Source organism: Sceloporus occidentalis, unplaced genomic scaffold, assembly GCF_023333645.1.
Source record: "Sceloporus occidentalis isolate IW3139 unplaced genomic scaffold, rSceOcc1.0.p SCAF_3, whole genome shotgun sequence".
Classification (NCBI taxonomy): Eukaryota; Metazoa; Chordata; class Lepidosauria; order Squamata; family Phrynosomatidae; genus Sceloporus; species Sceloporus occidentalis.
Window position 1 is genome coordinate 230528234 of NW_028316983.1, and position 22068 is coordinate 230550301.

The window sequence follows — 22068 nt, forward strand, 5'->3', positions numbered from 1 at the left end:
AAGTACAGTGGACCCTTGTTATACGCTGGGGTTTGGTTCCAAGATCCCCCATGTATAACAAAATCCGTGTATGCTCAAGTCCCATTAAATATAATGACATAGCAAAATGATGTCCCTTCTAAAAAATGGAAAATCAAGGTTTGATATTTGAAAATTATACTTTTTTGAATGTTTTCAAACTGTGTATGCTTGAATCCGTGTATAAAAAATCCATGTATAAGAAGGGCCAACTGTACTGATTGGAAAACTGAAGCATGAGAATCTTCTTTCAGAGGAGAAGCTCAAAATTGTAGGAAACTGTTTCACAACAGTTTTGTGAAATAATGATTTAAATGTGAATTTTCATGTTAGTTGTTCTCATACAATAAACCTCCCAACAGATGAATGAACAAACAGAAAGGAGCATTATGTATTCTAGTTGTTTTCCCTACTGTTTTCCACCATCTGAAATGCAGCAGTTTCCAACAACAACAACAACAACAACAAATACAACTGTACATTCTGCCATATGTATGAAGCTTCCCTGTTTTCAGTTCAGTTTGGTTTGGGCTTAGCAGGCTCTCTTAATTCAGCATGCTTAATGTTAATCAGTGCAGCAAAGAGGCAGTTGATTAATACAAATTCATATAACCTCAGTCACTTGGATCCTGGCAGAAGACACAGTCTGGTTTCTGGTCTGCTTTGGATTCAATTTGAAGGGTGACTGTGTAGAAATTATATGTGTTGACTAGAAGTTCAGTAAGTTCATTCAAAATCTGTTGTTTGTCTGTGGTATCTGCCGTCAGAGATAAAGACAAAAACAAATAACCTATGCAGTGCACATTTGCATTTCTATGACCAATAGATTTGGTCTCTAAGCCCTTTGCAAAAAGTCTGTCTCTCATTTCCACCATAGTCACAGATATATTTGGTGCAAAAACAACAGCGGGCCTTCTTGGTGGCTGCTCCCAGGCATTGGTACTCCTCACAAGGGAGCCTGGGATGGCTCCCACCTTAATTTCCTTTTGCTGACAAGTGAAACCTTTTCTGTTCTGGCAGACTTTTAGGAATTGACTGCAAGGGCTTTTGTGTTGTTCTGCTGGCTTTTATCTTTTAATGTGGTTGTTTTAAATTATTTGAATTCTATGGATACTTTAACCACATTTATACAATAGCTTTTTATATCTGCTTACCTATGTATTTCTATGTGTTTCTAGCTGTATTTGTTTTAATTTTTGTAAGCCAACTTGAGTCCCAATATTGCAAATAAAGGCAGATATAAAATCATCTTCCCCTCTCTTCCCCCCCATCATCATCATCATCATCATCACCACCATCTTTAGCTTGTTGGAAAATAAAGAATTATTTTGTGAAATCCTGGTATTCTAACAATTCCAAGTCTCAGTTTAAAAAGCAAACATGACCAAGTTGGTCACAAGAAAAAAAAATCCAAAATCTGTATTAGATTAATAAACTTATTAGACCAATTAAATAATGTGTGCAAGCTTTTGTGATTTGTCAGAAAGGATACCATGAACAGTAGGTTCTGAGATTGAATAAGAAAACTGATTTGACATTGAAGTCATGATATCTTCATGCTTCCCCAAGATGGAAGGAAGGAGCAAGGGCCTGCAAACATTCAAATGAGGGTCTAGCATGTAATGTTAGTATTAACAGATAGTATTAGCTCTCCTGAAATAACTCCTATAAGTACTGGAAGCAAAAAAGGTTGAATGTTTAATTTAATTAAATTTTAATATTATTCACTACATCTAAAGAAGTAGACCAAGTCTATGAAAGTGTATGCTAAAATGTATTTCACAGTCTCAAAGGTGCTACAAGATCCCTCTGTATAATAATTTTACAGTCCTTATTAATTTTAAGCACTCTATCCCAACCTTTGATCCCCAGATGATATTGTACTCCATATTTCCTAGCCATCACGAACAATGGATAGAAGTGATGGAAGGATGGACAATATTCAGCCTGAGTGCCAGATTATATCCTTGGGACCTCCAATGTAGCCCATTACTACCTTGTGCCCCTTCACTCTTTAGGGACCAAGGAGGCTCTCTTCTCTTTCAGACCCAGGAGGGAGCTCCTCCACCCACCCAAATTGGGTATTCCATATTTCCAGATCTTGGCCTCTGTGGTCCCTGAGCTTCAAGGCATGGAATCCATTTTTGTGTGCCTTCAAAATCACAGGATTTTCTTGATAATGTTTCTTCAGAGAAGATTTGCTATTGCCTTCCTCTAAACCTGAGAGTGGGTTTCAAAGGCTGAGTAGAGATTCATACTCCTACCTCCCAGGGCCTAACTTTCAACCCACTACCTACTTTCAGTAAATAAGCCTGGAGTTGCAACCTGAAAATCTATACTGAAAGATTTTCTTTTATTTTCTTGTGTACCCTTTAAACAATGGGCACAATTAGTGGTATATATTATCAGAATGTACTGCCTTCACAAGAAATCACCAATCAAAATGTACTGACCTGTGACGATATGAGCAGATAGGACTGGCTGGTTCATTGTTAGAGACCAAATATGCAGACTGTGGACGGACTCCACTTTGTCCATGGCTAAAATTCTCTCTTTTACCACACTGTAGCTCAATTCCTTTGGTGTCCCTGTGGAAGAAGGAGTAACCATCATTTTCCAACAGAGAAGGCCTATAGCTGTGTGACAGAGAATGAGCTTTGGCTGCAAAACACAGGTGGAGAAAATGCATCCCATGGCCTCCCTGAAGCCCCCAGAGAACCCCAGATTCCCCAACCCACAATCATAGAATCAGACAAACTTAGAGCTGGACGGGACTGCAAGGACCATCTAACACACTCCTGAAAGACATCCATCCAACCTCTGTTTAAATACCTCAAAAGAAAAAGTGTCTATCCACTCTGAAGCAGTTTATTCTACTGTCAAACAGTTCCTACAGCAAATATGTACTTCTTAATTTCTGAATTCATTGGTTCTTGTTCTAATCTTTGGAGCAGCTGAAAACAAACTTACTCCAGCCCTTCCTATATTTATAGATGGCTATCTTGACACTTGTCAGTCTTCTCCGGACTCATAAGGTTTGCTTTCCAGACGTTTTCACCATCTTGGTTGCCTTCCACTGAACACATTCTAGCTTATCAATATCCTTCTTGCACAGAAGTGGCTACAGTATTCCATATGAGTTATAAAGTATATAGAGAATAGAGTGTTTTTATTGCTTCTCTTGACTGGAACACTAAATATTTTTTTAAAAAACTCCCACGGATTTGGAGGTGTCCTTTTTTGCCTGAAAAATAGCCAGTATGATTTAAAGCTTCCTGCAAATGAGGCAGTTTAGTTCTTCTAACCCCCTCAGAATCCACCAGACCCACAGTTCTTGCAAAACTTTTAAAAAACACAACTGAAATTGGCCAAAATGTGGGCTGGAAATGTGCTCAAGTACATTGCACATGGCAATGTGGATGGGATAACATCTCATACAGTACTTCAAAATTTATTGTGCAAAAAGCTTGGATAATGAGTAATAAAGAAATAAGATACTGTACATAATAAATGAAACTGATTCTACAGGAAAAGTTTTGCTCTATACGCACATCTTACCTTCCATCAGCACAAGTAAAATGTCTCGTAACACGGAGATGGTGGTTCCAAGAACAAATAAGGAAAATATAAATGTGCAGATAGGGTCTGCCATTTTGTATTCTGGCTAGAAAGAAGAGAACACTGTATTTGGTGAACAAACCTCTTTCTTCTACTAGTTGTGTTTGATAAACTAGTTCATGCTAACTTGACATCTCATCGTATCAAGAAAGAATTGCAAAATTCATGAGAGTTAATCAGTACAAGACCCACAGTCTAAGGCCTGTGCTTTTCGTCTTCCTCCATAATGGTGCCAGATTCATGAAATATTAGCTATTAAGGCAGACATGTGAGGTAATATGATGTAGTGGTCAGAGTATTGGACTACGGTTGGGGAATCCTTATCCATCCATGCAGCATACCCTCCAGTATTTCACAGATGAAAACTGGAACATTTGTGGCCAAGCAACATCAGTGTGTGGTCAAAATGGCAAATGTTATTATTGAAGAAGAACATACAAGCTACAAGAGGTTGCAGCAGTTTGCTGTTGCCTCAGCCTACTGGAAACAGCAAAATTATCCACTGTCCTCTCTCTTCCACCATCAAGTTAATTGTGCAAACTACATTTGAATTTTGAACTCAGTTTGCAGCAATTGAAGTAAGCTGAAGACAAAAGGGAAAAGTGGGAGAAGTAGAGAGGAAGTGGATTATTTGGGACTGTCCATGTCAAATCAGAACAGTTGGAGGCTATGATATAGCTTTCTTGGGACAATGTGCCATCTCAGCATAACATAGTACACACCATTGTTGTGAGGAGAAAAATATGGGAAGATCAGGTATAGTACCTTAAGGTCATTGTTAAAAAGGTGTGATATAACACAGGAAAAAAAGATATGTCAAAGATGAACTCTAGGCTCAGCAGATTTCATCAGGATGAAATAGAAATCAGGAATCAGAAGTTAAGATGAAAGAACAACCTGGAGAACAAATAACTGAGCAAGGCATTTCAGTGATAACCAAAGCCAGTCCAGGGCCTGATCATACTTCACTGATAAAAAGTTGTTATAAGCTATGGTTTTGTGGGTTGTCACATCAAGCACCAGTACACACACCTGGTAGTTCTTTGTTCCAGCCCCAGCAGATCCTGTCTTTAGGGTGAAAGTGTTCTTGGATTTACATACCTAGTAGGTGCAACTGAAAATTTCACTTCAAGTGTAAACCAAATTAACTATTCTAGATACATGCTGAGATGCTTGGATGGAAACAGGTCAAGGGAATATTGCCAGAAGCTGGGTAAAGCTTAACAATAGTTTTTGTGGGTTTTTTGGCTATCTTCAGAGATGAACCATGGACAAAGTGCTGGTTTTGACCTAAAAAGCTCTATATGGCTTGGGTCCAGGCTATTTGAAAGACCACATTTCCCCGTACAAGCCCCTGAGAATATTGAGGTCATAGAGAAAGGCCCTTCTCTTTGTTCCACTACCCTCTCAGGTGCATTTGGTGGGATCAAGAGAAAGGGCCTTTTGAGTGGCTGCTCCCAAGCTCTGGAACTGCTTCCCTAGGGAGGCCAGGATGGTTCCATCCCTGCTGTCTGACGTTTCTATGCCACCAGGTTTTCACATGACAGGGATGCTGTTTTGTTTTTTGTTTTAACAAATTTTAAACTTTAAATTTCAACAATGTAATGTTTTAAATTGTTTGAATTGTTTAACAATGAATTGTTTAACAATGTAATGTTTTAAATTGTTTGAATTGGCTTATGTGGGGGATCCGTTCTGGACCCCCCAGTGTAAACCAAAAAACGTGTATGCTTGAGCCCCATTCAAGTGAATGCACACAGCGGCGCAGCGGCAGTGCATGCACGTAATGGCTGTGTGCCCCATTCATTCGAATGAGACGCACCACCCCTTGCGCCCTGTGCACTCCTGTGCGGCCCTATGCAGGTTTGAGCATATGCACAAATCCATACATAGCGCGCCCGTGTATGATGTGGGCACACTGTATTTTGCATATTTATACTGTATTAACTTGGACTGTTTTAGATTTGTAAGCCACCTTGAGTCCCTGTACTGGGAGGAAGGCAGGATATAAATAAACATAAACATAAACATAATAATAATAATAATAATGCCAGCCACACATGCTGGCAAAAGGACAGGAAAAAACTCTTCTAGAACACAGCCACATAGCCCCCCAAACCCACAAAAAACTATGGATGCCAGCCATGAAAGCTTTCAACTTCACGAAGCTTAACAAGTTTCCCTTAACTTAGGCTTCTTAGGTATTTTTTTTAAAAGAATGTTAGTTCTACTCAGCATTTTCCTGGCTTTTATAACAGAGTAGCTATGGTTTGTCAAGGTGTCACTTTGTGAACTTCTGCTAACACTGGCTAACTGCAGTGGATCAAAATAATCAGGCTCAGAATCCAAGCATCAGGTAATCCACTCATCAATCTACTATAAACTCACAGAATTTATGGTTTCTGTTTTCCAAATATATAGCTTCTTTCTCAGTTGAAGACTGTGTAATTTGCCAGGGTGTGGGTGTATCCACACTATGCAATGGTAGCACTTTGTTACCACTTTAAATTCTGTGGTTCTGTCCTCTGGAATCCTGGAATTTGTAGTGCAGGGTGTGTGTGTTGAGAATTCTTTGCTAGGTCAGCCTCATAATATAGTTCAGAAAAATGCCCTAGAGAATTCTAAATGTCTCACCAAAGTACACATCCCAGGATTCTGTAAGATAGAGCTGTGATAGTTAAGGTTATATCAGACTTTACTATTGCTATAATTGTACAGCATGGATCCAGTCTATTGAAAGAGGAGGAGGAGGAGGATGAATTAGGATTCTCAGTGTGAAAACTTGAGTGTGTTGCCATAATAAAAACTGAAGAAGGCTTCCATATATTTAATGGTTGTGTAGAAGGGCTTTCGGCAGGTCTTTCTTGTTAGCTGGTCGCATGACAAACAACACCTGTGGAAAGTCTCTCTTCTATACAACCACTAAAGGTACAGAATCCCTGTCTAATTTTCACTCTGGCAACCTGATTATAGAATCATATTCAGAAAACAGCTGCCTCTCCACATCCATCTTATGCCAAACTTTGCCAGGCAAACAAGTAATTCAAGTGCTGTTTACCATAATATCCCTCGCCAAGCAGTGAAGGGAATAATCTATCCACCAGTCACAGTATTTATCTTTCTCCCCAAACTGGGATTCCAGGCATCTGGCAATCTCTGGCATGTCTCCACCTTGCAATAAATTTTAGGCCTCAGGGGAACCCTGCATAAAAATTGTTATAGCTACAGCTCAAAAAATGTTTATTTTTCCCCCCAACCCAATCCCTTTTGGTTTCCCCTAGCAACCTCTCATGAAACCCTGTCCCAAATATGCTCCCAAACATTTCTCAGTTCAGGCAAGCCTTAAGCCAGCACAAGATTGGAGAAAAAGAGAACAAGACAAACTGAGGAAAGGAAGAGTGATGAGAGGTACGCCACCCATCTTGCAAAATTAATGCTGAAATGAATCATCTGTTGTGCTCATTCAGCAGCCACTTTTATTTCTAGAAATGAGATTGCTGTCAGTGTCGAAATGGCACCATGCATCCTGAAGGCAGTAACACAAAGCACACGGCAAGTAATGGTTACTCTGTAATGAAAATAGCTCCATCTTTAATTGCTGTGAAGGTGAATAAATGCAATAAAACTGACCTTAAAGAAGATTATTAGTGCACTAATTAGCACACTAATGCTCTGAAACAGATCTCCGATAGCATGGACGAAAGCAGCTCTCACACTGGCATTGGAGGAGGCCAACATGCTTTCAGGATTTGATCTATGATTGCTGGACTGATCAACACTGCAAAGATTTCCATGTCCTCTGTGGTGCAGAGTTAGACTTAATCTGCAAGAATCATGTTAGTCAGATGAGTTATATTGTATGTAGCATCTTTGAGACTAACTGAAAGAAACAAGTTGGCAGCATGAGCTTTCATAGACTAAAGTCTACTTTCTCAGGTAGTCTAGGAAAGCTCATGCTGCCAACTTCTTTCTTTCAGTTTAGTCTCAAAGGTGCTACAAGATCTCCCTACATACCGATCCCACAGACTAACAAGGCTGTATGTTTGAATTCTACAAGCTATCTTGGTTTCTCTAGAAAATCATTTAACAGAAATGTTAAAATCGTGTTGTAATGATAAGCACTTTAAATCTGTGTTTCCTTGAAATGATTGATTGACTGATTGATTTTCATTTGTTCTTGAACTATTTTGTGTATACTTTTCACCTTTGATTTTGTACACCCCTTTGGTTATGTTTTATAGGTCAGCAAATTCATAAGACACACACTGCACTTTGAGCTGGATCTTGAATCGTACTTGAAAGCACATCAGTTGAAATCATTGGGACGTAAGTTACTCAAGTAACTTAAGTTCCATTGATTTCAATTATCTACCCCAGGTGAGGGGCATCACAAGGCCTTTCAGGTATTGTTGAGTTGCAGCTCCCTTCATTTCTCACCTTTGGCTCTGCTGGCTACAGCCATTGGGAGTTGCAATTCATTAACATCTCAAGGGCCACACAATTCCTAACCTGGTCTACTCTAGTGCCCCTCAGCCAGTATGTCCAGTGGCCCTACTGTTTAGGAGATGGCCAGAAAGTCCCTCCCCCGAAAAGTGACTTTCTAAGTTTTTGACAAATTATTAATAAAGAACGTTGTTCATATTTTATTGATAATGGTGCATTAAAATTATAACTTACATTATGTTGGCTATTACAGCACACCCAGATGTGATCAGCATGACGGTGGCTTCAATTTCATAGTGTGGGTGCAGGAGCCTCAAGATGGCTAAATATGTCAACACACCAGTCACCACCCAAATGATGATCAGGGAGAGGAAAGCTCCAAGAATTTCTATTGATTCAAATAACTGTTAAGAGTAACTTCCCTGAAATATATAGCTGAATGAATGAAAAACAGTTACAGCTCAGTTATGTGGACCTAAATGGACATAGGGAACAGCAATGGACTTTATACTGCTCCAGGCAACCCTGGGTTTCTGGGAAATAAGTAGGGATCTTCCATATTCTAGTTCCTTTCGAGAAGCCTTACAGTTGAAGAGGCAGAATGTATTTACATATTTACATAATTTGCCTAGTTCTCAGTGAACAATGTCTTATTGTTGTCTTCAACAGATGACCCCATCATAAAGTTTTTTTTAGAAAGATTTGTTCAGAGGGGGGTTGCCTTTACCTTCCTCTGAGTCTGAGAGTGTCTGACTTGCCCAAGGTCACCCAGTGGGTTTTTGTGCCCAAATGGGGATTCTAACCCTGGTCTCCAGGGTTGTACAATAGTCTAACACTCTACACCATGCTAGCTTTCCACAATGTATCATTGGGTGGTTAAGTAACTTTTAAATGAGGGAGAATTATGTGGACTGCAACTGCCAGCAATCCATGCCATTGCCTATGGTGGCTAGGGCTAATGGGAGCTGCAATCCAACAATAACTGTAGGGTGCAAGATTCACACCCCTGCTTTAGAAATACTTCGTCATATGTACTTTAGCCATTTTTTTCTTGACAGAGTTCACCATAAAAATAAGATGTTGACTAAGCATCTATATTGATCTCTGTCTCACATTCATTGATAAAACAAGGGACTTTCTCAATTTTGCATTCCCATAACCCATAACATTTGGTACCTGTTCTGTGCCATCCATATGTTAATCTTTTACTGGGAGATTTTGACGACAGCCAGAGAGAAAAGATGCTGATCAGGAAACTCATCAAATCAACCAAAACGTGAGCTGCATCTGTGATCACAGCTAGGCTCCCTGCGATGTGGCCACCTGGATCAAAGCAACCATGATCATTACTAGAAGTCATTAAAAAAATCACACAAAGGATATGATGTTGTGGTAGATTTTTCCAGTACTTGGAGCTAGATACTTTCTTCAGAGATAGCAACTGCATGTCAAGCTAGACTGTATCTACACTGCAGAAATAATCCAATTTGACACCAGTTTAACTGCCATGACTCAATGCTATGAAATTCTGGGAATTGTAATCAGTTATGGCACCAGAGCTCTCTGACAGAGAAGGCTAAATGTCTCACAAAACGACAGTTCCCAGAATCCCATAGTATTGAGCCATAGCAGTTAAAGTGGTGTCAGACTGGATTATTTCTGCAGTGCAGATGCAACCCTAGAGGTTAAGGAGAATGCAAATTGTCATAATTCACTTACAAGAAGATTGCCTCAGAGATATTTGGCTCAGCAATCAGACTTGCCCATTAAGTCCATGTTTACCCTCCAATCATCGGTCACAAAACAAGCAAGACCCATGAGTGAAGATCACATGTGACAACAAAGACACCTTTCAACACTTGGAAAAGTACAATATTTCTGCAAAAAATGTGATAAATGGATTATTAAGTCTGATCTTGAGCTGACCCTGACAGAACCCATTTCTATAACTGAGCTTGAGAAACTACTTTTTTGGGACTGTTAACTTGGAAGTATGATCCCCAAAAAGTAATTTTTTAAAGCTCAGGTCTCTAGGATCATTGTGATGGCTCTTGGCTTTCCAACATATGACATTTTCACTTGGACTTTTAATTATTATATATGAGAAAATGGTATCTTTTCAAGCTTTGCCTTAAGCTCTTGTTTTAAGGCTTCATCTCTGTCAGGAATTGGCTGTGCTCATGCTTTTTCCCATTCTTGCTTTGTTTGCTGCCCCTCTTTGGAATGCAGTTCCCAGTATTCTCCAGTCATGCTAGCTGAGTCCAAACAATTTACTTTTCCATGTTCTAACTACATTTCATGCTCAGAACCCCCTTCTTCTATTACTCTGGTGGCAGCAGCAGCAGCAGCAGACACAGTAACACAGGATATGCCCTCCCCCTTCCACAGGGATAATGAAAGAAATTCTGTGGCATGCAAGAGGAGCAGTGGCAGAGGGTGCTTCTCAGTTCAGCAGTGCAGTGAATCCACTCTGGGTTTTAGGCTCCAATTTAAAAGAATAAGAGAAGGTGCTAAACCTACTGGGGAATAGGATTCAGCAGCATGGGTAGAACTTTTAGAATTTGGACTATACCCTGAAAAGGAATACTTGGAGAACATGGAAAACCAATATAGGATACCAATATGGAAATATACCAATATGAGCAGGAAAATGCAAGGCCTAATGGAAGCAGAATAGATAAGATAAGACACACCACTACACAGAAGATGCATGGCACTGTTCAATAGCCTCTCCAAGGTAATAGAAAGTTTCTGAACTTTTGGTAATTGATTGACATTACAGAAAGCCAGCAGTGGTTTGAGTTTTGGATTATGGCTCTAGAGACCAGGGTTTAAAACCCACTGGATGACCTTGGGCAAGTCACATGCTCTCATCCTCAGGGTAAGGAAATGGCAAACCTCATCTGAACAAATTTTGCCAAGAAAACCCCATGATAGGGTCACCTTAGGGTTGCCATAAATTGGAAATGACTTGAAGGCACACAACAATGTTGACATACATACCTCTGCCAAGAGGTACTCTCCGCTCTTTTAGGATTATCATGCATCAAGTAGCTATTATGGGGTAGAAGTACATGACCTGCCTATTACGCATGTTCCAAAATCAGTGACACTGTACCTACATAAAGACAGGATGCTTTGTGATTATCATTGTTGTTGTTGTTGTTGTTGTGTGCCTTCAAGTCATTTCCACCTTACGACAACCTTAAGGTGAATCTGTCATAGGGTTTTCTTTGCAAGATTTGCTCAGAAGAGGTTTACCATTGCTTTCTACATATATGCTTGGATGTTTGTTCTTTTCCTTTGTATCAGTCTTCTGGTCACTAGACCACTGACACCTACAGATTGCAGCAAATAAAACTATAGATTCTCCTCCCTTCAGTGTGGATGTCTGGCTTATTCACATCTGGCTAAAGAACTCCCATCTTTGTGGATACCAGATTCACAGTCCTACTGATAATGGAAGGCAACCACCATGGGAGCAGAGTTCACATAGGGATCAGTCAGTCTATCAGTTTCAAATCTATCAGTTTCATCTTCTCCTAGATATTTGCAAATTTTGATACATTTTTATGGAAAACGACCTGGTGTTTTCACCACCACCTGGGGTGGTTACATGTCCTCCTCATTCAAATTTTGCAAATGTTGTCAAATTCTGACCAAACATTATCATCTGTATTCACATCATCAGTGCCCCTGGTGGCTTCTGTGTCACTGAGGCAATGAATCCACTCTGGGCTTTTGACAGAACTCTAAAGGAGCTCTACAAAGTACCAAACTCTGTCCCCCAAAATAGGTTCAGCCCTTTGGAATCTCCTTGGACATTGCCTTTAAAGTTGAGTTGAAAACCCAGAATGGATTTGCTACTGCAGTGACATGGAAGCCACCAGCTCCCATTGGACATTCTAGTGCATTGTATCCCTTGCATTTGCCCTCAAGAATGAATGGGAAGGAAAGCATTTTCTCTCATTATTTGGAAGACAAATCTTTCTTGTATAACCGCAGCTCTCTTCATTACTTTGTAATGATGTTCCCACCAAATGGCTTCTGCGATTGGGCCTTATTGATGGTGGCTGTTTATTGCTTTGTACATAGAGCAATAAGAGCTGTCAGTCATTCAGTGGTCAATCATCCAGCAAACATTGTCTAAGCTCGTTTAAAAAAATTAAAATATGGTTCATTAATTGCAATATTTCCCACAGACTGCTGTCTCTGTATCAGCAGTTAATGACTCCTTTATCAGAGCTTAAAACTCAGCAGCAAAACAACCCTCCTATTTGCTGTTCAGGTTTTCACTGGGAAACTGAAATGCTTTATAAAGAATAGTAGGGGGGGAAAGGCTTCTGTTAACAAATCATCTGTCAGCTCAGATATATCTACAGCTGATGAATTTGCCAGACCTAAGGCTGCTATTTATACAATTTTGTTAATCTTGTACAGCTTTCACAAATGATGGCTCAGAGTTAAGAAGCAGGAGCTGAGATTCAGATGACAGAGTCAGTTCTGACCAGAGCTTGGCAAAGTAACTTTTTGAGATTGCAACTGCCAGAATTTCCCAGCCGTATTTTTTATCCATGTATTCAAATACCCATGGCTTGAAAATATTTTTAAAAAATATAAATTCAAAAAGCAAAGCTTAATTTAGTCTTTTTATATAAGGGAAAGCATTTTAATATCCATTGTATCGAATGGAACTTGAACATCCACAGATTTTGGTATCCATGAGGGGTCCTGGAATCAAACCCCAGTGGATGGCAAGAGTCCACTGTATAAGAATTCTAGATGTCATCTATTTCCAATATTTCATAGGAGATTATCACACTGGCAAAAAAGACGGGAGCATAGCGGTATTGCATGATAACACAATCAATATTGCATGATAACACGATGATTGTCACACAGTGTCATGCGACCTTGTGATTATCCCGTAATTATGCTGGAATAAAGAGAAATTCTAGCACCACTGAATTATTCTAGCATTCACAGAAAATCCCTCTGGATAAAAAGCAGCACTAGAATTCCTCTTTATTCATGGGATAATTGCAGGATAATCACAGTGTTGGGTAATAATCATCATAGCATTATTGCGCAATATTGCTGTGCTCTTGTCTTTTTTGCCGGTGTGATAATCTCCATTGTCTGCTATGCTAGAAATGTGGGGACTGAAAGAAAATTTCATTTTGAGGAAAGGCAGAATGGGGTGGTGGCAATTACCCTCATCATGCCCTCTGTGGTTCCACCCTGGCACCACTCCCTATCATGCCTCCATTCATACCATTGGAGGGGTGAGGTCTGCCACTGGAAATCTGCTGGGTGCATGTAGGATCTCTCTGAAATTTGGAAAGCCGATTGTACAAAATTCTAATCTGCACAGGAATCCTAGGTGTGTACAGCAAGCTCCCTCCCTGCTGCAGAACCAGATATACAAGATTTGCATGAGGTGTGATCAATGAGCAATAGACTCATTGATCACACAGTAGGGAGAAACAAATGATATAGGCTTTATTATGAAAACTTATATCTCAGAATAGAACAGAATGAGGGACGGCTGCTGGAGTTGATGTCAGTAGGGAATGAATCCATTCGGGAGCTATCCGAGGTGCTGTTTTGGGGATAAGGTTCAGTACATCAGATAACTCCTTTTAAACTCAGAGTAAATCTTGGAATGGATTCATTGCCCCACTGACATAGATGTTTATCACACTATACTCTTATAGTGCTACTATTCCACTTTGACTGCTCTAGCTGCCTCCTGTTGCATTCTGGTATTGGCAGTTTTAAGGAGGGGTATTTAGAATTCTCAGGCAGTTCTCTGCCTGAGAATTCTAAATACCCCTCCTTAAAACTGCAAATCCCAGAATGCAACAGGAGGCAGCTAGAGCAGTCAAAGTGGAATAGTAGCACTATAAGAGTATAGTGTGATAAACATCATGGAAACCATCGCCTGCCACTGCTCAGGATGATAAGCTTGTGCACACTGGAGGGTCATCTAGAAGAGGACTGACTAGGAAAGGCCATCCCTAAGTGTATCAGTCTACCTGCATGAATACCCTTCCATAACATCTGAATTAAGGACTACAACTACATCTTGACCAAATGCAGGGCTATGACTAACTGTCAAAAAATTCTTTCCTGTATCATTTTTAACAACTTTGCCAGATGAAGAAGCCACTTGAGTTTTGAAAGCTTGCAACATGTATAATATGCATTTTGGTTGGCCCAATAAAGGTATTGTTGTCTTGCGGGTTTTGGATGATACCATATCAATCTACATCGCAAAGAGATGAAGTCAAGAAGGATAAATCAGATGAAAAATTGCCACTGAGTTATGGCAATTAAAGTGCTTTACTTCTGCCATGTAGATGAGACCTCAGATAGAAACGAGATGTTAAGATTTCTTCAGTTATGTGATGACATACTAACAGATTACACACAGAGATATGATATACTTGCACAGGCATATTTACAGACACAGACCCTCACCTATGATTTCAGCAATCATGAAGATAAGGCAGATTACTGTTGCTACATAGAGTTTCAGCTTGGCTTGATGCTGCTCTCTCTTTCTGCACTCGTAGGCCTTTGCGTAGTTGTGACAATGATGCCCTGAATGGTCCCCTGCATTTACTGGTTCTTGATGGAGGCTCTCTTGGTCTGAATTATTCTGTATTAAGTCACTGCTATATGTAAGGGAAAGAAGAAAAAGCTTCAATTGACTGCACCACCCTCACAAATACTGTTGGTGAGGAAATGTGAGACAGCCTTCTTGGCGGCTGCTTCCAGACTGGGGTTGAATCTGCAGTGCAAATTCAGCCTCAGTTGGCTCCCTCTTTAGGCTGCATTAGTCCAGTTTGACACCACTTTAACTGCCATGGCTTATTACTATGGAATTCTGGGGTTTGAAATTTTATGAGCTATTTAGCCTTCTCTTTCAGAAAGCTCTGGTGCTGTAACCAAGTACAAATCCCAAGATTCCACAGGAAGGAGTCATGGCAGTTAAAGCAGTGTCAAACTGCATTAATTCTGCAGTATGGCAGCAGCCTTACTTTCCTACTGCTGACAGGGACAGACTTTTAAAAAAAGAATTTAGATAGCCTTGTGGCTTTTAGCTGAATTTTGCGGAAGGACTTTGTTTTAATGCCATACTTTTCATATTTTCTTTATTGATTACCTTTTGAAGCTTTTAAACTGTTTTTAATTGTGTGTCATTTTAATATGATCATTTATTGATTTGATTTTATACTGTTTGTTACTGTTGTGATTGATATGAGCTATATTTGTTTTAATCTCTGGATCTCTTAAGGAAAAAAAGGTGGGATAAAGGTTAAATAAAATGAATACATACATACATACATACGTACATACATTAAAAACAAACAAACCCTATGTGTATGTAAGCTGTACTGTATTGTCTCTACACTAGCCTTCTTTTCCAGTACTGTGCGGAAGGACAACTGGATGTGATCAGAGATACCAGATTGCACATACCAGAAATACCATATGACTTGCTTAGTTTAAGAGGAGATAGTTGTCATAAAACATCTGAAATGCTGTGACAGAAAATGGAACAGGCATATCCTTTGCTGCCCCAGGGGATCAGACAATAACATAGGAGTGAAAATTCTATGGAAATAGATTTAGGTAAATTTTGGGAGTAATTTCCTAACCACAAGAACTGTGCTTTCCCTCACTAAATGTATTTTAGCATAGCCGGAGCCACTATAATTGTGACATGCCAGCACTGAGAGGGATTTGGACTAAACAATATCCATAATCTTTTCCAACTCTGTCATTCTGTTTAATTGATAAATACACAGAAATGAGGACTATTGCTATATGGCTTCATATCTTGCTAGTGTGTTTCTTTGCACAAGCATATTTTGCCTTAGCAACAATGTAACATAATCTAAAAAGCACAAATCTGAGTTTTTCAGAAATAGCTCAATTCAGCTTTAATTTATGTGGAGATGCCCAGATTGACTTGGGTCTGAATCCAAATCTTGATTTTGAAATCAAGATTTTTGTTCCTGCCACTATCACTGGATACCTGTTTAACATTTGCAGGATTAATATCTTCTTCTGACAAATTTCACATGGATAGATACATGTGTTTTAATGTGTCTTACATTTTCTGAAATCTGCAAGATTTCTGAAGGATAGTGGTAGTGCTTTATGTAGAAGGAGAGTATTCCATTCAGGGAGAGTTGGAGAGAATATGTTCTCTCTGTTTTTTGAGGGTGGATAGTTTTAGTATGCAAGTGGTATACTTCACAGAGCTATGCCAGGACAAGAAACATGCAACATTTCAGAAGGACTGGTGCAGGGGCTATGGAGTTAGAATGAATGGAAAGTAGTTTCAGGATTATTATTTTTGACTTGTTTGTTTTTGTCTTCTGCTGATTTGGCACCAAAATTTCAGTAAATGCAGTAGGGCAGTGGAGGATGGATGGAGGATACAGCAGCTAAGGCAGAAGAACTTGAATATGCAATATTTACCAAGTAAGCAAGTCCCAAAAATTCCACAAAAATTATATCAACATTCCTGTTCCTGGCAGAGAGAAGTGTTATTGTTGTTATTTATTCAACCATCAAGTTGAATTTGAATTATGGCAATCTCCAGAATCCCTGGTCATCATGCACTCTATTCAAGTCTTGCAAATTCAGGGTTGTGTCTTCTTTGTTTGAATCAATCCACCTCTAGGGCAGTTTGCCTCTTTTTCTAGTGCCTCCTACTTTTCCCAGCATTATTGTCTTTTCCAGTGAGTCACATCATCTCGTGACATGTCAAAAGCACCACAGTCTCAGTTTACTAAACTTTGGCCTGTTACAGACGGGCGTAAAGTACGTCTTCAGGACGTACTAGGGTTAGGAAAGGGCGTCCATTCTGGATGCCCTAACCCTAGTACGTCCTGGGGACATACAAAATGTCAGCGCCCTATACACATGGGCGCTGCCATGGGGACGTCTCCACTGCGCTGCCTCCAAACGGGGCGGTGCTGAAGTGACGTCCCGGTGCTGCGCGAGGGCGCCTGGGGCGCCCTTTCCGTGTAGCTGGAAGGAGCTCCATTTTGGAGCTCCTTCCAGCTTTGCATCACTGGCACAGCCTTCAGATGGCTGCACCAGTGACGCAAAGCAGAAAGGGGACAAGCGGCCCCTCTCTCAGCGTCCCCGCCGCCGTCGGGTGTCCTTGGGGCATGAAGCCCCAAGGACACCCCTTTCCAGGCCTTTTGTCACTTCCCCGCGGCCTGGAAAGCGGCGGATCGGGGCCTTAGAGGCTGCTGCTGTGGCAGCTGAGGCCCCGATCCGGTGGGGAAAGGGGCAGGAAGAGGCAGCCCCAAAAGGGCGGTCTGTAACGTGCCTTTGCCTCTAATGAGAGTTCAGGATTAAAATATGTTAAGACCTATTCTTCTCAGGTAGAGAACTTCCAGCTAGTGAACCTTGGAGCAGCTCAGAGATATGTTCCTTCAACATCTCTTCTTCAAAACATTGGGATTGGGGAACCCTGGTAAAACATTCTCTGTGATGAGAAAATGGAACTGTCAATCACAAAATTACACACTTTCTCAGCCTGGGGTTTTTCTCATTTATAACTGAGGATAAATTTTATGAGTTTCTAGATATGCACTGTCTTTCACTCTGAATCTCTCTGAATCTAAATTGCTAAGCAATATTCAAGGGTGCAAAGATTTAGATTCAATCCACTTTGATCCACATGTTTCCCAAATCTCTCTACATCAACTCTGTCCTGTTCTCTGGATGTGACCAAAAATGTGGAAGATTGGGATGTTTGTTTAGGTCTATTTGGTTAATTTTATGGCCTGTTTATCACCCCAAGTTTTATGAACTGCTCTGTAGTGGAACCTTGAATCAATTACCTGCCAATAATGCTCTCTAAAATCCCTATACAATTAATTTGGGTTTACATGCTGCAATAAATTTCCTAAGGATATAACTGCAGGTATCTTTTGTTTCCAGGTCAATGAGCCACTGATATAACAGTGTGATTCAAATGGAAGTACATTAAATATATCGGTCTGAACAGAGACATGTATCAAGTTCTTTTTTATGTGACCGTGATAAGCACAGAAGATGATTATACCTATAAATCTGATGATAAATGTGTGTGGTGTATACACAGACAAATCAATGGAATAGATTTATAAAAGATATCTTGTGCTGTCTCTCTTTCTCAGTTCATATTGTTGCCTAAGGTGAAGCTCAATCTGATCATAACATATTTCATTTTGCACACTGTGGATTCATTTCTGCCCTTGCTAAACAGACCCAGAGGTGTACTGTTGTTGTTTTGTAAACAGTTCACATTCCTGCAGAAGCTAGCTCTTTCTTTCATAAATTGGTGCATCTCTTCCCTCTCCCAAAGATGAGAGCCTCCATATGCGGGCAGTGCTTACTATAAGGAAATATATTATTATTATTATTATTATTATTATTATTATTATTATTACTAGTGTTGTTAGGATTATTATTATATTATACCCCACCCTATAGAAAAGATCTTTGGGTGCCTTACTAGATAGCTTTAAAACTCGTTAAACGTTTTTTTAAAATAAAATAATTAAATATATAAACAACGGTAACTTAAAAACTGATTTAAAAAATCTAAGAGTTTTGAAAACTATATGCAACTATTTTTGGGATGAATGAATGAGGCCCAAATGATTTCATGAAGAGCCAAGTTTTAACTTGGCACCTTCAGAAATGTTAAATATATAGTCATTTCAGAATTAAAACAAATGTTTGGCTTTTGCCAGTGGTGTAGTGGTAAATTTTGAAAAACAAGCTATTATAATGAAAACCCACCCCTCAGGACAATTTTAAAAATGTAGGTAGCTGTGTTGATCTATATCAACAAACCAGCTTTGATTTCCTTGGTGTTTTAATAGTGCAAGTTATACCATAACAATTTGCACTGGAACAGGGATAACTTACAACACTATATCCTTGCTATTTAACCTCCAGCTACTATGAGATTTAAAACCAAATTCACAAGAAATGGAGAAGTCTTTCAGGGGTGAGAGCTAGTATTACCCCAACCAATGAAGAACTGAGAATCAGCATGGTATAGTGAATGTGTATGTTGGACAATGTCTCTGTAGACCAGTGTTTGAGTCCATGGAAACCTACTGGGTGACCTTGGATGAGTCACACACTCTCAGCCCCAGAAAGCCCTGTGAAAGGTTCACATTAGGATTGACATAAGTCAGAAATGACTTGAAAGCACACAGCAGATGCATACATCAATCAAGGATTCCATGTGGTCCATCGCTGTGAATCCTGGTACCACCACCCTACTGTCTCTTGTTTTAAGATGTCAGAAAGTTCTTCAATAAGAGGCAACAGCTTGGCAAGCAAACAGTTTGAATTTTACTCCTCTTGCCCTATTAATTCTGCTGGCATATCCTAGTACTAGCTACAATATGTATATGTTGCTTGCCCCTGTATTGGCTAACTTTTACAGTGCTCAATATCTCTATTTTGGACTTACTATGTTATCAGTTCCCTCAGTTTCATGTGTGTGGAGGTTTGTAAAGTTAAATGGGATTGAGTGGGCATTGACCCTTTGTGGGCAAATTACTGATCCCTTCCAAATCTGTGATTATCCATACCATCAGAAAAACATGTGCTCCTTCTATGGCCCCATTCCCACTGGGCAAAAAAAGCGGCTTATATTGCTGCAATTCTGATTCGGATTTTTTTTCTGAGTTGTATTCAAATCTGCTCCCTCGTTCCCATTACGAAAGGGGGCAAACAGACTTGGGTTTTTTTGACCCATGTTCTCGTTCCCATTGAAATTATCTCAGTTATAATTTGAACCAGACTTTTTTGCTCCCCGTTCCCATTTCCCTTTCAGAACCTCTTCTTTTAAAAGCAGCTGTCAATCAAGCGCCTAAGCGCTTGATGTCACAGCCAGTCAGTCACTTAGATGCTTTTCCCCTCTGGGAAAGGAGAGGGAACCTCTATTCCCCCCAGTCCCTTTGTCTCCCGGGCTCTCCTGTGTCTTCCCAGACTCCCTCTGGAAAAGGGAAAAGGGAGTCCCTTTGCCTCCTCCATTGCTCCCTGGGCTGTCTGGGGGGCAATCAAGCAGGCACATATAAAAAAAGAAAAAATAATAGTTAAAAATGGTGTTCAATGGGTCTCCTCACATGTCAATCTATGCATGTGGAGCAGGGTGGAGGTTGCAGGGGGGCATAATGTGTTTACCGTATTTGGATGTCAATGTAGCAATTTGCTATGTTTGGACACCTGACAGAGCGCCTAAGCGATCAAAAGCTTTTTAAAAAAAATTAATTTGTCTATACATGCGATCGCCTTACCCTGCTTCCCACTCCACCACGGGAAAGGCTATGCGAACGGGGGAAATGGTGCCAGTAATGCAGGAAAGAGAACAAGTGGGTGACACCCCCAGGCCAGCCCCTTGAGCACTGCTCCTCCCATCCCCAAGTTCCCAAATCAGAGTCCCTTTCGTTCCCATTTGTTTGCTCCGAATCAGACATGGGAGGTCCAGGAAAAACCTCTAAAAATGTGCAGTCAAATTAATCCAGTTTATCCATCACTGATTCAGGTTTTCCAAGGAAAAATCGATTACACGGGGATCAGATCTGAATTTCAATGGGAACGAAATCGGTGCAATGAGGATTGATTGAATGCACGCTCAAATGGGAACGATGCCCCATAATCTGCATCTGGATCCGCTTTATAAGCCAGTGGCGATGGGGCCTATATTTTCATATGGTCTTAGCAGGAAGGCATTTGCCTTAGAAGTTGGTCATGGGATAGAAATTAGGCTCTTGTTTTGATAATTGGCTATAAAAATATTGTCAAGGCTGATGTTGATGATTTTATTTATTATTTGAAAAAAGTCAGATTTTGCCAGTCAGTCTCATAATCACAGAAAAGTGTTCCACATGTCAACCAAAGTCTCAGTGTAAAGTTTTGTCAAAATTAATTCATCAAGGTGCATTCTAGAGCAGTGATTCCCAACTTTTGGTCCTCTGGCTGTTTTGGACATCTGTTCCCAGAATTCTTGACTGTTGGTCAAGCTGGCTAGAGCTTCCAAGGGTTGAGATCCAAAACATCTGGAGGACCAAAGGCTGGGAACCACCGTTCTAGAGCAAACTCAAACTTTCTTTCAGGAAGTATTTTACTAGTTGATGGATCAGATCCAGAAAGTTACTACAGTCTTTGTTTCATTCCCATTAGATCAAGTTGTATGATGCTGTGAGCAAGCATGTGGATTTGTATAGCATGGCAGATGGTCACAGACTCTTTCTCTCTGTCTGTCTGTCTGTCTGTCTGTCTGTCTGTCTCTCTCTCTCTCTCTCTCTCTCTCTGTGTATTCTCCATTTGTTAGTTGAATTGCAAAATTGTATATCCACTAAACTAGGATTAGAAATTACATAAACACACTTTAAAGTTATAATCTATGTTTTACCTATCTCACATAAGTGAGACTGTTGGGAACCAGTTGATTGTGCAGTTTGCAGACCCCAGGATTGAACCAAAAACCAGCCAAGAATGAAAAATATTTCACAAACAGTAATCACAAAATCTTTGCAACTTTTTTGTTCAATTATTCTACCAAAGGTAAAGCAACAGCATGAAATGGTTGCAGCATTGTTACCTGATAAGTGTTAAGGAGTACCACTTGGTGTCCCTGTCATTCACAAGGCAAGTCCTTTCAAAACTCTTCTGGGTTGCCATGTTTATTCCAAATGATGACAGTTTCACTCTTTGGATGCTCATGAGGAACTAAAATTGCTCCTGCAATTAAAGAGAAGTTGCTTCCCAGGTTCCCAAAGTAAAATTAGTCACTCGTTTCCCCAAAAGACCCAGCAATGCCAGGGCAACTGCAAAGGGCATTTCAAACTCACACAAGGGATGAATCTGTTTTTCTGCAAGGTTTCTGAGGCTTCATGGTGTCGGTCAGCCCCCATGTGACACAATGGGAGACTTTTCTCATGCAACATG

The 22068-nt window shown here is 40.1% G+C and overlaps 1 protein-coding gene across 1 annotated transcript; it reads right to left on the reverse strand.

The window, feature by feature from the left end:
• Positions 1-598: 598 nt before the first annotated feature.
• SLC30A8 (solute carrier family 30 member 8) lies at positions 599-21801 on the reverse strand. Its single transcript, XM_089518389.1, has 9 exons — positions 21722-21801; positions 14563-14759; positions 9256-9402; positions 8314-8467; positions 7267-7459; positions 3577-3682; positions 2472-2606; positions 2312-2314; positions 599-775 (listed from the first exon to the last, which is right to left on the reverse strand). The coding sequence occupies exons 1-9, from the start codon at positions 21799-21801 to the stop codon at positions 633-635; spliced, it is 1158 nt and encodes a 385-aa protein (XP_089374515.1). The 3' UTR covers positions 599-632.
• Positions 21802-22068: the final 267 nt, after the last annotated feature.

Excerpts from the sequence above, each read along its gene's own strand:
- SLC30A8 (XM_089518389.1), bottom strand. The coding sequence starts at position 21,801 with ATGGCAACCCAGAAGAGTTTTGAAAGGACTTGCCTTGTGAATGACAGG. Across the intron at positions 9,403-14,562 it reads CATGATTGCTGAAATCATAG|GTGGCCACATCGCAGGGAGC; the intron begins GTGAGGGTCTGT and ends GCTTTGATCCAG. Across the intron at positions 2,607-3,576 it reads TTTACTTGTGCTGATGGAAG|GGACACCAAAGGAATTGAGC; the intron begins GTAAGATGTGCG and ends CTTCTTCCACAG.